The following is a 16,762-nucleotide window of genomic DNA, read 5'->3' on the forward strand; positions in this document are numbered from 1 at the left end:
CTATATGGAGGAATAGATATGGGCTGAGTATTCGGAAGAAGATCAATTTCGAAATCAATTTCCCTTTCGGGAGGAACTCCGAGAATATCTTTGGGAAACACATTTGGAAATTCACATGTTGCTGATACTAACTCAAGAGTAGGGGTTTCTGAAATAGAGTATTGGACTCGAACGAGATGGTAGACACATTCTTTAGATATTATTTTTCTTGCTCTTAGGTAAGAAATAAGTTGACCCCTAAGTGCTGAAGTACTACCCCTCCACTCTAGGATGGGTTTATTCAGAAACTGAAACTGGATAATTTGATTTCTATAATCGACTGAGGCATAGCTGGAATGAAGCCAATCCATACTGAGAATGATATCAAAATTGGTTATCTCTAATTCGACTAAGTCTGCTGAAGTGACTTTCTGAGATACCATAATCGGACAGTTCCTGTATACCTATCGAGCTATGATAGATTTAGCCACTAGGGTAGAGACTGAGAAAGGCTCTGCTAGAATTTTAGGACTGACTCCGAAGTCAATAGCTATATAAGGAGTAACAAAGGACAAGGAAGCTCCTGGATCAAACAAAGCATAAACATGTAAATGATAAACTTGTAACGTACTAGTGACCACATCAAGAGAACTTTCCTGATCCTATCGAGACTAAAGCATGTAAAGTTTGTTTAGGCGCCGCCCACTGGAGGCACTGGATACGGCACCTTGCTGATTCGGGCGACAGGACTGAGCTGGGGTACGGTTATGCTGACTCTGCGAATCCACCTTAGGACACTGTCTGACCCTGTGGCCTGGATTTCCATATCCAAAACACACATCACTGCCAACTCTGTAGATACCCTAGTGGTTTCTGCCATACTTCTGACAAAGGTGATTGGTTCGGGCACTGCTAACACTACTCTGGGGTTTAGGTTATGAAACCCTATCTCTATTGTTGTATTTGAATTTCAACACAGGAGCACTGGCTGAGGACGAAGCTGGAACTGATGAATTTAGGTGGAACTAAGAACGATTCCCACCATCTGACTTTGGCTGAGCGAAGTTAAAACTACCTATTTTTTGTCTCTTATTTTCCCTTTCCTTATCTTTATTCTTGGCCTTCTCTATCTACTAAGCATAGACCATGAGCTTGGATATGTCCATCTCCTTAATCAACATTGCGTTCTTACACTCTTTGACCACACTGCTAGATACCCCAGACACAAACTTACTCATCTTAGATCTGCTATTTGCTACTATATGCGGGGCATATCTGGCTAACTTAGTAAACTTTAGAGAATACTCTTGAACTGTCAGGTTGCACTGCTTTAGATTTATAAACTCCAAAACCTTCATTTCCCTCAACTCTAGCGGGAAGAACCTATCCAGAAAAACAACAGTAAACTCTTTCCATTTTTTGAGCCCTGCATCTATGGCATTTTTTGCTTTCCACTATTTAAACCATGAGTGTGCTATATCCTATAACTGATATATGGCCAACTCAGCACTCTCAACAGCAGTTACTCCCATAATATCTATAAATTTCTACACCTGATCAAGAAATTCTTGAGGGTCCTTATTTGACTTAAACCCAGTAAAAGATGGAGGGTTCATTTGGGTAAAATCTCGAATCCTGGCACCATTAGTATTGGCCGCTGGGTTGGCTGAAACAGCAGCTGGACATTTATTCTGGGCTGTCATAGAATGAGCTAGGGTGGTGAAAGCTACTCTGAACTCAACATGGGAGACATGTTCGTCCAGAGGATCTGGCTGGATGGGCTGGGGTTTTGGCTGGTCTCCCATTCCTCTTTCCTTAGTCCTCTTTGGAGGCATATTCTATAAATAGAAGAGAAACTTTGATTGGACAGAGAGTTTAACTGGAGCTTATGCCCACTCGCACGATATGAGTACTAGAAAAAGAGAAACTTTTCCTAAAATATCTCGTAGCCTTCTGTCCATAAGTGCAGCGCGCTACACACCCATGCACAAGATTCTACTAGATACGGTTTTCAGACTTCCTAGGACACTATTGAATCTTAGGCTCTGATACCAAGTTTGTAATGCCCCGAGTCTGTACCCCAGATGCTACATGGTACTCATAATCCCGAAGGACCACAAGCTAACTCATGACTGGTACCTGCTATAATATCTGAATAGTAATACTACAAATATGTGAAAATTGGGTGGAAACTTATCATAGGGTTCAGTACTAAAATAAAACTGAATATGGTGTAACAATACTAAAACTGAAATATCTGTCTGAAAATACTCTAGTCTGAAAAAGCCTCTACTGTTTGAATCATAGAGTTGATGGGACAAGCCCCAACTAACTCCAACTACTGAAAATTATACTGATAAACTGAAATACTGAAGAAAATAATCATGTCCTCAAACTATAAGGACTCACCACTAAATCTGACTACTGAAGATCTGATCTGTTAAGGGTGCTCAGGAGCCCTTGCATCTGAACCTATTATATAAGACATCATAGCGTAAGAGAAAGGTATGCGTCAGTACTTTGAATGTACTCGTATGCTAAGTGAGGTAGGCTGAAATGCACGGGTTCATATGCATGAACAATACTGACTGAATGACCTGAATATAAATGAATGAGAGTAAATGCATAAATACGTATAATGTAACTGAGATCATGACAACAATGGATATTGAGTTCTGAATTACTGATTTACTGATATTTGAGTTTACTAATACTGTGTTGCTGATAACTGAGTGACTCTATCTGACAATCTTAATTCTATGAAACTATACTAAGTTTTGTACTGAACTAAGTGACTGTGTTTGACAGTACTGAATCTATAGAACTGAACTGAGTTCTATACTGAGACTGAGTCTAAAACAAAAATTATGGGAGGTAATCATCTAACCGACATGCACCTTTCTAAATAGATTAGGGTCTAACCTGTAACCTCAGTTGGAAGAGTGTCAATATCGTGCCATGGGTAAAGACAAGCTGTGAGTTAACCCTCTCTGACAGGAAGCTCTTTCGTCAACCCTCGCTAGCAAGAAAACTCATGTGAGATGTATCAACCCTAATCTAGCAGAAAAATATCTCAACCTACGCTGGCTACGTAGTTCTATAATGCAGGGACCTGGGTTCTCTCGGTGTTGTATTCTACTCCCAATTGAATAGATACTGGACTAATTTCCTAGTTCATACTAGGCTTAACTGAACTGTTACTAATTTTACTGAGTTCCATTAACAAATGGAAGACTACTGAATTCTATTTGCTGATTGAGTTTACTGAGGTTTGAACTGAATACTGAACTAGATGGGAATAATACTGAGTCTACAGAGTTCTCCTGAACCCTGTAACTAACTGAGAGTATTAGTGATCATGACGTGACTGATATTATTCTGTAACTAACATTGGCTCTAGGTAAATATCTAAATTATCGGATATAAATGCCCCCAAGACTCGATAGCATAAAAAGTAAAGTTTCACATGATCTTGCATAGCATAAAAATGTACACTTGTTCATAATGCGTCTATAGAGGTATTTTATCAAACACTTGCATGCCATGAAATAGTATACATACTAGCATGATATAATTCTATTATTACATTCACATGAGCAATTCATCAAACACTTGGATGGCATAGTATATGCACATAATACTAAACAACACGTGAGCATCATGATTCAATTTCCAAATTCATAATTCCATGGGTTTCAACATGAATTCATATGATAAATCATACATATCAAATAATTCTGCAACAATCTTGTAATAAATCGTGAAATAGTAACCCACTTATAGCAATAATCTTGAATATACTTTGATTTCAAATTATGGGAAGCATGAAATCAAGCTACTTGAAGTTTAAAAGAGTTTCTTGGACTCCAAGGGTGGGAAGAACCCTTGTATGAACACTTCACATACCTTGGTTGCTAATTCTTGAAGAACAATGGTGAAATCTTGAGCTTTGGCTTTTGAATTTAGATTACCTAGGGTTTCTATTATTGAGAAGTTTGAGAATAATGAATGGATTTAGCCTCTAAAGGGGCTTAATCTCGTGTTTTGGGAATGATAGGCATGGGAAAAGACCTTAATACCCCTGAGGATGCAGCTTTTAAGGACTAAAAACCGAACTGTCAATGCGCAAAGCGATGCATCATATAATTGGCATCGACGCGATGGCCAATACACTGCATTAAGTCCGCAATTGTTTACTAGAATTTCCACTGATAAAAATTATCTATCGATGCGATGGATGACGCAACGCATCGAGATCACGTCGACTCATTATTTTTGTTACTCAAAAATGGTCTAAACGAGGTCTAAAAAATCCAAAACTTTTTTGGAAACACCTATTGATATTCCTGATCATGAATCAATCTAAATATCAATACTTTAAGGTCATAAGAGTTGTGAATAGAGTTACCAACTTATGAAGGCCAAAATAATACTAAGTCTGAATACTTAGCTAGAATTTTCTAAGTCTGGGACCCCTTAGCAAGCTTAAAAGACTGAATTGAGCTTAGGATTTTGTGGGGTCTTACAATCCTAGAGACTTTTAATTTTATTTCTCCTCCTATTAAGGGTGGAGGTGTGAAAAAACTTGGTGTGAGAGTCTTCCTCCATCAACCAATTGATTCTAGATTTTAGTTTCTAGAATTCACATTTATGTCTTAGAATGTCTTTGAATTGTCGATTTAAGGAGAGCTCTAAGTTCTGAAAAAACTACTGGTGGGGTTATAGGTGGAACTCTGAATCCTAGCTAGTCTATCCAAGATATGTTTCTTCTCATGGACGATATTTCCAAACACGTCTTTATTGTAGATAGTGATAGCCTCTTCATAGTCAGAGGTAGCACTAGTAAGGGCATAGCTATTATGGACAATCTCTTTAAAACCAAAGTGGGAGCACTACATGGTTTTCACCTGAAAGGTTTAGGAGTGCATGAGGGTGACTTTTCCAGACTAAGAAGGATTAGGGAATGGTCATAGTGAGTCCTAGGTAGATGAGTCACAGTGGCTTCAGGGTATTGGCGTACCCAATGGGAGTTGTCAAGGAACCTATCCAACCTTTCTAGAATAAGACCATTTCTATTTCTATATCTCATGTTAGACCACGTGTATTTACTCCCTTTAAATCAAAGATACATAAGGCTATATTGGTTAATACAGTTCTAGAAGAGGGAGACTCTATTATTACTGATGTTATTGTTGATGTTATTGTCTCCAAATTTTTAGAGGACCTGAGAATTTCATTAAGTCTTCTCCAACAATCCATTCTTTAGTGGTAGAGTTATGGATTGTAGGGGCTAAGTTAGTGAGAAAGTCCTAAATGAGTTTTCTATCTTCTAAACTTTTGCTAGCATTGATGGCAGTAAAGAATAATTTTAAGGGGGGCTACTAACCTTCACAGACATAGATGGCTTAGTTATTGATAATAATGTCACAAATGTTTAGGGAGTCATTTTTCCACATGATGACAATCCCTCCCGAGGCTCCAGTTATACTTGATTGCATGTGACATTGGAACCCCAGCTCATCAGTTAGGTGGAGTAGTTAGCAATCTTGATCTCCGGAGGAACAGTATAATAGGTTTATGGATGTTGATCATAGACTTGCAATGTCTTTGAAACTCAGCATTGTTAGCTACCCTCACATTCCATATTATTCAATACATTAGCATTGATTTTAGAGATTTGAGAGTGTGAGTCATGACTTTCTTCCCCTTCTCATGGGTGAAGAAACTTGATGGTCCATCTGGCTTCTTTCTCTTCTTGGATAAGGACCTCATCTTTACCATAAAATAGTTTTCTGTCATAGGGTTTGGTGGCCTAATATCAACTTTTAGTTTTCCTAGGTCTCGTGGAAGCAGGACAATGACCATTTCATAAATCAGATTGGTGAACTCTAGAGTGAGTGGCCTTTCTAGAGTAGTTGCTTCTATTATTGGAACTCTTAGGCTGGCTAAGAGGTCCTTCCTTTATTTCCTTTTTTATGGTCCTCAATATCTCTAGAGTCAGCTCCTTTCCTGTAACTCTAATGCAAGAGATGATTGTGGGTTATGGGGAGGAAGGTCTTGATAGTAGGGGACCCTAGAGTCTGCTACAAAAGTTAGGCCCTGGAATAGCAGTTCCTGATTCAGATGGGAAAAGGGGGATGGCCATACTCATGGAGTTCAAAGCCTCTGCCATGATCTCCAATATTAATTTGTCTTGGCTCATGTTCTGTATTATTTGGGAGATTGAAGCTAGCCAAACATATTGGCTAAGGTTAAGGAGGCCCTAGTTCAGTGCTTCTCTTGTCACCTGGGCTAGGTAAGCTAGATTCTGGATGAGGATTATGATTTTCCTTCCATCTATTTCCAGCTTTAATGGCACTGTCAGCCATGTCAAGCTCATTTCCAACCATGATATTGTTTGGTGATTTAGTGGTAAGGGTTTTGAGAGAAAATTTAATGGCATCTCTAACCTCGAATAGAGAAAGGCCATTGTGGGAGTTATTAGAAAGAAGAAAGTTTGAGTGAATGAGGACGTTTTGAGTAAAAACTCACCTTATGTAGAAAGCCAAGAGTTTTGGCATTAGTGGGGCCATCCTTATTTAATACTTGATGGACAGCATCCATCATGTCAATTGTGGAAATCTCAGTTAAAGGAGTCGTCATTCCTCTTGGAAAGGGCCCAGACATTTGAGTTCTTGAGGAATGTAGTATCTGGGATCGAGGTTCCTTGAGAATGTCTTTGCCTTTTTTATTTGGCAAAATAAGGAAAGATTTCTTATTGCTTTGAGTTGTGGGGTAAATCTCAGCCTGAATGGGCTAAAGAGTATCCAAACTGGTATCAAACTTTGAGGAGTAAGAATAGGGGAAAGATGGGATTATTAGGCCTAATTTTCCCCTGGCCCTCTGAATTGGGCTTCATCGTAGTATTGTTTGGACCCGCGTGATGCTTGAGGAGAAAGGGGTGATCCTTGGGTCTATTACCAGTAATGTTCTAGGTCAGCCCAACATTAATAGTGGTGGAAATATTGATTATATCATTTGAGATGAGGCCTCTACTGGAAGATGGGTCATTAGGTTTGGGCCTTTGAAAGTTAGTCAGGTCATGGGGCCTGTTCATTAGGGGAAACCCTAGACGAGGATTCCCACCGTCTGAAGTAGAGGGAGTTTGTATGAACTTACCAAAATTCCAATCAAATTGGTTTACCTCGTTGTTTAGTTGGCCTATTCCAATCAAATTGGTTTACCTCGTTGTTTAGTTTGCCTTTACCTTGTGGTTGTGACGTATTCCTAGTTTGGTTTCTCCTTCTGTTCCGCCGGTTAAAAGACATCGTACGCCAAGTATCTTCCTTCTTTGTATCCACAAGAGTGTCATCTCCGGTCGCCTTAGGCATCAACGGGATAGGGGTTTTGTATGGGCAATGAAATTGGGTGTGTCCCAACCTCCCATAAACCTTATAGAGAATCCCTTCACGCTCGTAGATGATTTTCTATGTATGTTGACCAATAATGATCAATGATTGAAGGGGTTGGTTGATTGGGACTTCGATGCAAATTCTGGCATATCTCCCTTTGAGGGTTTTGGATGTACAGGCATCGATTTTGACCAGTTTCCCCAATTTGCATCTAATTCTCTGGAGTATTTACTGGTCATAGAACTCCATATGGAGGTGGGGTAATCGTAGCTAGATTGCGGTAGAAGGATTTTGCACTCACTGGGCATAAAGTTTGGTTCTCAATTCTTTACTGATAGGAATTGACCTGCAACGAACCAAGGCACTCCTTGCATGGCTGCTGAGTGTCCATCATGTCTATTGAATTTAACTGTATAGAAGTTTAAGCCTAGTTCTATAAGGGCAAATAGAGAGTTTGACGCCCATAGATCCATGAGCTTAGTTTTGAGGTACTGATGGGTGAGTTTCCTTCCAAATATCTTGATTATGACTGAGTGTTTCCAAGGCGCATATAATCTTTCCTTTTCCACAAGGGCGAGGGAGATTATATTATGTCTGAGGTCATTTGCTTCCAGGGAAATAGATGGATTTTCCATAGGTAAATTGGAGTTCACAATTGGGGATCCAATTTGGTTGTTGATGGCATATTTGTAGGGTTTTCTACTATCGACCGCGTTCTCCATATGACCATCTTTTATTTGGTCATCAGCGGGCTTTGTGAGGGATTCTCCTTGATTTGCTAGTGTTGGGATGACATTTGCATAGTTAGTTAGTTGTATAGTAGTAGGGATTCTTTAGTGAGAAGGGAATCTTTCTCTCACTAACCCATTGTTTTTCATCATTAGCTAAAAATGAAGAGTGAAAGTTGTATCATCTTTTCCAGGCTGAATAGAGTAGCCATGCAAAAAAATAATGCAATAACTTTGTCCCCCTCTTTTTTTCCTTCTTTTTTAAACTTTGTAACACCACATTGCATTGTTCAGTTTAGTACTTCCACTTACTGAGTAATGAGTTTTGCCAAAGTTGGGAGAACACCAGCAAAAAAAAAAATCCATTCTTCACCAATCATATTAATGGAGTTTCTTTGAATATATATTCACTAAAGACCACAAGAAGATTACATGTTTCTACTTTATGAATGACCCAAATGTCAGTCGAAAAATGACAGATGCATTGTGTATGTATAAAAGGTAAAAGTGGCAAATATTAACCTAAACTTTGAGATATAGAACGGATATACCCGTCATTACAAAAATGGTGCATCTATATCCTGGTCGTCTAACAAATAGTATATATATATGTGTGTGTGTGTGTATGTATATGTATATGTATATGTATATGTGTATATATATGTGTATATATATATATATCGAAGGACTCATGCTAATACGATCGAATATATTTTTTTTCTCAATTTATGTGACACAAATAAAATTTAAATAATCAATTATATTTTTAATTTATTTTTAGATATTTTAAGTTGTTAACTATTGTAATTTATAATAAGTTTTTGGTAATGTAATTTACTATTTTAGCTGTTAGCTATTATAATTTATAATACTCTCCTTGTCCAAACTTTTGTGGTATTGATAGTCAATTATATTTTAAAAATAATTTAAGCTTTTAATTATTATGATTTATAATACTTTTTGTTTTATTCCAATTTAAATGACACTGATAGAATTTCAAGAGTCAACTAAATATCATAATTGAAGTAGCGAAATAGACATGTCTTAAATGACTCATAATAACTTATTAGAAGTAATATAGCAAAATTACTATAAAAAATAGTTGTAAAACAAATTTAAGCGAGCCTCATATAAGATGTCAAACTAATTTAAAACATCAATAGTTAATTATTATTTTTTGGTCTATTTTATATTTTTATTAAATATTATTAATTTTTAATACGTAAATGACATAATAATTATTTAGCGGTGATATAGCAAAATCACGGAGCAAGCAGGCACGTCGACATTTGATTTACCGCACATCTATATAGTACTAATTTTTATTAAATATTATTAACTTTTTAATACGTAAATGACATATAATAATTAATTAGGGTGATATAGTAATATCACGGAACAAGCAAACACGTCGATGAAGAGGTGTCTGCTTTACCGCGCTTCCATATAGTACTAATATGTACCCTCTTCTCTAACAAATAGTGCACATTTTTGCTTCTCTGGTGCGCCTCTTGGTCACAACACCCTTCAATGTTGGTATGTCAAAAAAATCATGTAATATCAATGTTATTATTGACTACACTGGTACTATCAAAAACAGACACAGTCTAACTTGTATGCACAGTGGCAAAAACTGCACCTGATAGCTAAATTATTCTTTATTTAATATGTAAATAGCTAAAAGCTAACTTCTGACAACATAATCAATACACAACTTCTGTGTATATGTCTTTTAGAACTTACCTTTTAAATGATGGTGTATATACATTATAGGTGGTCCCTGCAAACAATACTGGTCTATTTCTATTTCATAACATTTCCAAAATCTACCTCCTTTCATCCCCAAGAAACTCAAAGTTGATACAAAGGGCTTCAAAACCTGAAGTTTACATGCACAGAATAAAATTAGAGTTGTCCTTTTCAGCTTCATTGTCAATTTGTCAGAAGGTTAGCAGACAAGCTTAAAATGTGCAGCTGAATAAACTATCAGACCACACTCTGTGTGCGTGTGTGTATACAATGGTCAGAAAAAAAGATACAACTATGATGAACATCTACCATAAACCTCCAGGCTAAGAGAAACCTAAACTTTCTAAGCCTGCCTTTTCTGCAACAAAATTATCTGTCTAAGGGTTGGAAATAAGAATCATATTTTTCATTTTTTATAGGAAGCAAATAACTATAGATACAAAGCATCATTTTTCCAACACATGTAGGGGGCAGCCTTACAAAGGAAAACAACAACAGAGTCGTTCATGATCAAGTTACAACCTAAACGTTAATTCTACTCAAATATTAATTATGACCACATTATGCTCAACCTGAACGAGAATGAACAGGCAGTTACTTTTCCAACCCACGAATTTTAGTGGAAAAAGAATTACAAGCCAAAATATCAGTACCATCCTATGCTCAACCAATCAACAGATAAGATATAAAAGATCATACATCCAAATATGAGATTGATTTAACTTAAACTGATAAGAATAAGATCAAGCAGAAAAGTTGCATAACAAACACTCCATTTCCACACGGCAATCACAACATACCCATCTATGAACTAAACTTTCATCCATAATTACAAATATTTTACTTGACAGGAAATAACTAACTATAATGCACAAAGGACAAACAAATTGACAAATAAAAGGCAAGTAATAACATAAAATATAATTTCTTCAATCACCATTCAACAATACCATAACCTGGTGCTATGTTAATAATACAGTGCTTGAAAAAATTGAGAACATGTTTAGGGTGTCTCTTATGTCCAAATAACAACAACAAACCCAATATATTCCCACATAGTGGGGTCTGGGGAGGGTAAAATATACGCAATCCATACTACTACCTCCGAAGAAGTTGAGAGGTTGTTTCCGATAGATCCACGGCTTAGGACAAAAGGACAATAAACAAATTCATAATAAAACATGAATCAGGATTAAATAACAGAGATACAACACTTACAAAGTAATACTAAACACTAACAAATAAAAGGCACACTCCTTCCCCCAACCCTCCTAACTAGAAGATCCAACCAATGTACAAAGCCCTAAGACTACTAGCCAAGCTATACCAAAACACTCCTAACTATTGACTACGACTCACCCATATAAAGTAGCCCTCTATCATAATCCGATTCCTCCATACCTTTCTATTTAAGGTCATGTCCTATGTAAGCTGTAACTACTTAATGTCACGTCTAATCACCTCTCTCCAGTAATTTTTTGGTCAAACTTTACCCCACCTAAAACCATCCAAGTCCAACCTCTTATACCTATGAACTGGAGCATCAGTGCCCCTCCTCATCACATTTCCAAACCATCTCAATCTCACTTTCTGTATCTTTTCCTCCATCGATTCCACTCCCACCTTCTTTCGAATAGTCTCATTCCTAACCCTGTCAGCCCTAGTAAGTCCACATCTAATACAACATCCTTATTTCCGCCACCTTCAACTTTTGGATGTGAGAGTTTTTGACTAGCCAACACTCCACTCCATATAGCATAGCCGAATGGACTGTAACTCAATATAATTTTCCCTTAAGCTTGGGACACACTTTTTTATCACACAAAACTCTCGAGGTGAACCTCCATTTCATCCATCCTGCCCTAATACGGTGAGAGAAATCCTCATTAATCTCTTTATTTTCTCGAATTATAGACCTAAGATACTTAAAACTATCCGTCTTATAAACAACCTGACAATCCATCTTCATTACCACCGCATCTTCCTGCCTCGAGTCATTAAACTTGCATTCCATGTACTCCATCTTGGTCCTACTCAACCTCACCCTTTAGACTCTAGAGTTTGTCTCCAAACCTCTAATTTATTATTAACACCCCCACTTCTACCCCTCTCCACCCACCTCCATGTCTCATCAGTCAAAACTACATTATCCATGAACATACACCGAGGCACCTTTCCTTGGATACGTCGTGTCAACACATCTATTACTAAGGCAAATAAAAATGGGCTAAAAGTTGATCCCTGGTGTAACCCTATCAAGACAGGAAAATTCTCTGAATCTCCTCCCACCATCCTCACCTAAGTCTTCGCTCCATCTTACATGTCCTTAATCGATCTAATGTACACCATCGGGACCCTCTCACCTCCAAGCATCTCCAAAGAACCTCCCTAGGGACTTTGTCGTATGCCTTTTCTAGGTCAATAAACACCATGTGTAAGTCCCTCTTTCTTTTCCATGTTCAATATTAAAAGTAAAGTTTTTCAACCAAGTTATCTAAACAAGAGGCTAACACATGAATATCAAACTAGAATTGACAATAAGAAAACTGCTAAAGCAAAAAAGCTGCATCCACCAAGAAATAATTCACTCAGAAGAAATAATAGAACATTTCCATGAACATAGCAGAAGCATGAGTTAAGACTTTACCAAAACTTAATCATCACCTACTCCAACAAATACCGCACTATGTTCACCTATTTGCCTATTGGTCTAGACAATTACTTAGCAAAAACAAATTAATAATCCTCAATACTTCCTTCTTTGGAGTTTCTGGCCATGTTATACTTTTGTGCGGACATGTGATGATGTATAGGAGCAGTTGGCCAATACATAAAAGAAGTCACCAGGTATAAAACAACTTTTCAAAAAAGAGGAGGGATAACTGAGTTAGCTGTAACCCCATCGAGAATAGTGGAATGAAAAAGCCATCTCTATCAACAAAAAATATGAACATGATTATCCCCAAAACACCATGTGTCATTCATATTTGCTAGTAGATTTTTATCAATATTATTCACCAGAACAAGATAAAGCAGCTAGTTACTACAATATAAAAAGTTAAGAGGATAAGATGAACATATAGGTCAAAGAACACAAAATTAGAACGATGAAGGAGTTATGGTTTACTTCACTCTTAGGTGAATGGTTCATGTCACTCTTAGGAAAATTGCAAAATTTATCAATAAAATGGTTCATTTTACTCTAAAGTAAGTGCATAATATCATCCCTCACTAAGAACAAATCTTTTAAATGATTTGGAGTCACGCAATCAACTTAAAAAGTGAAAACAATATCAAAACTAAAAATCATCAACCAAATAGTTCATCATAGAAATAGAATTTCATAGGAGTTTAAAATAAAATAGTCTTTCTAATAATGTGTTTGTAGCATAGTGCTAGAGAATGATTCCAACCACATCAGTAAACGGGCAGTCCCTAAAAATAAAAAAGAGATCACCACAAATAAGCTTAATAAACCATAAAAGGACTCATGATAGATTGGAGGAACTCAGGAAAGAAAATATTATAAAACCAGAAAGGGAAAAGGGGCATTAGGTACAAAAATCAAAAACCAAACTAAGAGGATGAACTTCCTCATAGCAGCAGACCATAAATAAAGGATCCAGCAAGTTTTACATTAATGGAGCTAAGACCACATTTTTGAAGATGAAGGTGGTAACAATTGTTTTTCTTCTTTGGCTAACAAAGCAAGAAGGTAATAGTTGTTAAGACCACATTGATAGAATTCCCAACTACATTTCTTCTTACTCAATTCCAGAACTGCTCAATAGTTGCTCAAGTTTTAAAAGAAGGTCAAAGCTCTTTTTTTAGAATACAATACTCATTTTTCTTAACTCTGTTGGTAACATACAGACAGGATGCCGAACAATATATTTATCATGAGAAGAAATTGACATACGTGTCACTCAACCCACCACTGTCTTATCTCCATTAAACTTAAAATATGTTTCTATCCCTGTCATAAAGTGATTCTTCCTCTCCAAACACCTTTTCAATGAAGGACATACTATTTATCATTTTTTGCACTCATTCAATTTCTTCAAGATATCTAGAATTTGTATCCAAATGACTGGCCTATACCAGAATACTGATGACACCTTTCAGCAAAGAATTATTCTTTGTCATCCCTGCTTAAAGTTAAATGTTTCACAATTATACAATGAAAATATCTAAGTTTGAAATAATTTTACAGTAACTGAGATAGAAAATAGATGGGCCGAACCAATAACTTTTGTTTAAGGGATAAAAAAGTTCTTTATGATTTTTATTGATGCAAATAGATTTTTTTATGATTCATTTTGGATTTTATTGATGCAAAAAGAATTAACAAAAGCAGCAGAAACTAACAAGTTAAAAAGGACCTGATGGACATTTATACTGAATTTAGAGAAAAGTTCAGTGCTTATTCTGTTATCAATTCAAGGAAGAATTAAATGTTAAGATTATACAAGAACTTGCCTTAATCATATGGTCATGATAGATTGCTAAACTGTGTGTTTTGTGTTAATATCATTTCCGAATAACACATCCGTACTATAAACCTTATACTTTATTCATCGTGTCCGCAAGAAAGTAAAAAGAAGAAAAGCATGCTTGTTCTCTATTCTTGATGATATGACAAGAGTCTTGAAGGGTTAAAATGTAATATCTACGAGATTGAGACTTGTGGCCAATATTTTGGACAGCGAAAGGCGATAAGGCCACGCCTCACCACGCGGCGAGGCAATCACCTTTTGAAAGTACGGGGACAATAAATACAAAAATAAATAAAATAATATATAAGTGATCAAGTAGATTCACTGAATTCATAAAAGATAGATAACTTTAAAGGAAAAAGAACACCAAACTCATTAAGGAGATGAAAAAAAGTCTAATGTATTAGACATCAATAACACGCGATACGTCAAGACTCAATCTATTTAGTGTTCGAATCATTATAAAAAATCCGAGACTTAACTACCTACAATCTTGAGAAACCACAACAAAGATACAAGAAGCTCATGTAAACTGATACAGAGCAGGCAAAATCAACAGGTGAACGACAGGCTAAAAAACAAATAATAAACATGATAATAAAGTCAATGCATCTTTCAATTAAGAACCACACAGGAAAATTTGCTTAAATTACCAAAATTTGATGAGACAAGATTCTGTAATATGTTGTTACATCCTTATAGCAGCATATGTGAGTAACAACTGACAAACCTAAAATAATCAAAATCAAGCCTGTTGTGCACTGCCTTCACAGAGTGAATAGCTTTTCATGGTTTGAAATTCCTCCTTTTTTCTGATATTTCCCGATTCTACGTAGATCAAATTTGTTAGTTGATCTAGAGTGAGCATATTGACCATCATTACTCTTTGACCTCCTAGAAGATCAGAAGGTTCTCTCATTGGTTTTGTTGAAACTTTTTCCTACCAACATCTTTGATGAATTTATTGGAAGCTTTCTGTCCTCTTGTCTTGTTTGAGCATCTTGCTCATGATAACTTTCTGCTCTCCAAAAAAATCTTCTTGATGTTCTTCCTACATCTTTATTGGAACTTCCTATGTCCTCATATCTAGTCTGAGCATCTTGCTCACCATCATTTTCTTCTCTAGAAGGAGATCTTCTTGATATTCTTTCGACATCTCTGTTGGAACTTCTTCTGTCCTCATATCTAGTCTGAGCATCTTGCTCACTATTATTTTTCTTCTCTTCTTGATGCTCTTTCCACATCTATGCTTTGATTTCTTCCTGAGGACATCCTTGGAGAGGTAGCTAAAGTCTTCCTATCATAATCTCGTGTCCCTAAGTTTAATATTAGGCTAGGCTTCCTATCATCACCTCTTGTCATCGAATTTAAATTTCAGCTAGGTTTTCTATCATCAAATATTGTCCTTAAGTTTAATCTTTGTCTATGCTTCACATCTCTAGCCTCATTGTACATCTCTTCATCATGGTAATCATTATACATATCAGAGTCCTCATCATCGTCTTCTTCTTCTTCCATATCAGCATCAGTTTCTGGTGCATCACCTTCTTTCAAATCATGACTACCTTTATATTGCATATCTTTCGATTTTTTATCCTCCATTACCTTGTTCATGAGAAAAACATACTTAAATCTTAGTTCCATCAACAAGTTCTTATGAATCAACATTTTCCTTTTATAGTGCTCCTTCAATACCACAATATGTGTATCTACCTTACGCGACACATAAAATATTCCTGGATGCAACATCAATGCCCTCTTAAACCTAGAACAAAGTCCCAAACACTCTACTATAAAAAGCAAATTATCTTTCTTCGTTTTCTTCCCAACACAAAGACTAAGAATTTCATGCAAAATTATTACTGCCCACTTATCATCTTCATCACTCTTTGAAGGAATATTCTTTGCATTCTCATATGGTGAAATATAAGGCAATTTTTGCCATTCATCAACCCACTTCTTATCCATCTCAAACCCGTTCAAATACTTCAAATCAAACTTAACTAAGATATCTTCACTTTCAGTTCCATATTTCATTGCTCGTTTTTGCAAAAAGGAAACAGTAAGTTCATGACTCCAACAAACTAATTCCAATATTGACTTATTATTCACTAAAAAATAATCCGGATATTCTGGTACTATATTTTTCACATAATTAGCACACAAACCCAAATCACATTTAAGCCTATCAATAACATATAATGGAATTTTATTAATTTTACCTATTATCAAAAGCTTCAAAAGCCTAGTAGCAACATCTTCTTTATACCTCAAACATTCGTAAAACAACCCTTCATCAAAATCAATACACAGAATCTCTGGTTTCAACTTAATATGAGGGTGTATAATGAAGCTAGCTGGAAAAAACTCATCGAAAATCGAAGGGTATTTTTGAATAAACTCAATAGGCCAAGATGGT

At 36.3% G+C, this 16,762-nt stretch overlaps 1 protein-coding gene across 1 annotated transcript; it reads right to left on the bottom strand.

Moving 5' to 3' along the window:
- Positions 1-15,717: 15,717 nt before the first annotated feature.
- LOC107868870 (protein WHAT'S THIS FACTOR 9, mitochondrial-like) lies at positions 15,718-16,380 on the bottom strand. Its single transcript, XM_016715489.1, has one exon. It carries the CDS (start codon positions 16,378-16,380, stop codon positions 15,718-15,720), a length of 663 nt encoding a protein of 220 aa, XP_016570975.1.
- Between the last annotated feature and the right edge of the window lie 382 nt (positions 16,381-16,762).

This window comes from Capsicum annuum, chromosome 4 (assembly GCF_002878395.1).
Source record: "Capsicum annuum cultivar UCD-10X-F1 chromosome 4, UCD10Xv1.1, whole genome shotgun sequence".
Taxonomy (NCBI): Eukaryota; Viridiplantae; Streptophyta; class Magnoliopsida; order Solanales; family Solanaceae; genus Capsicum; species Capsicum annuum.

What these genes read in the sequence shown, in the direction of transcription:
- LOC107868870 (XM_016715489.1), bottom strand. Translation starts at nt 16,380, where the DNA reads ATGAAATATGGAACTGAAAGTGAAGATATCTTAGTTAAGTTTGATTTG.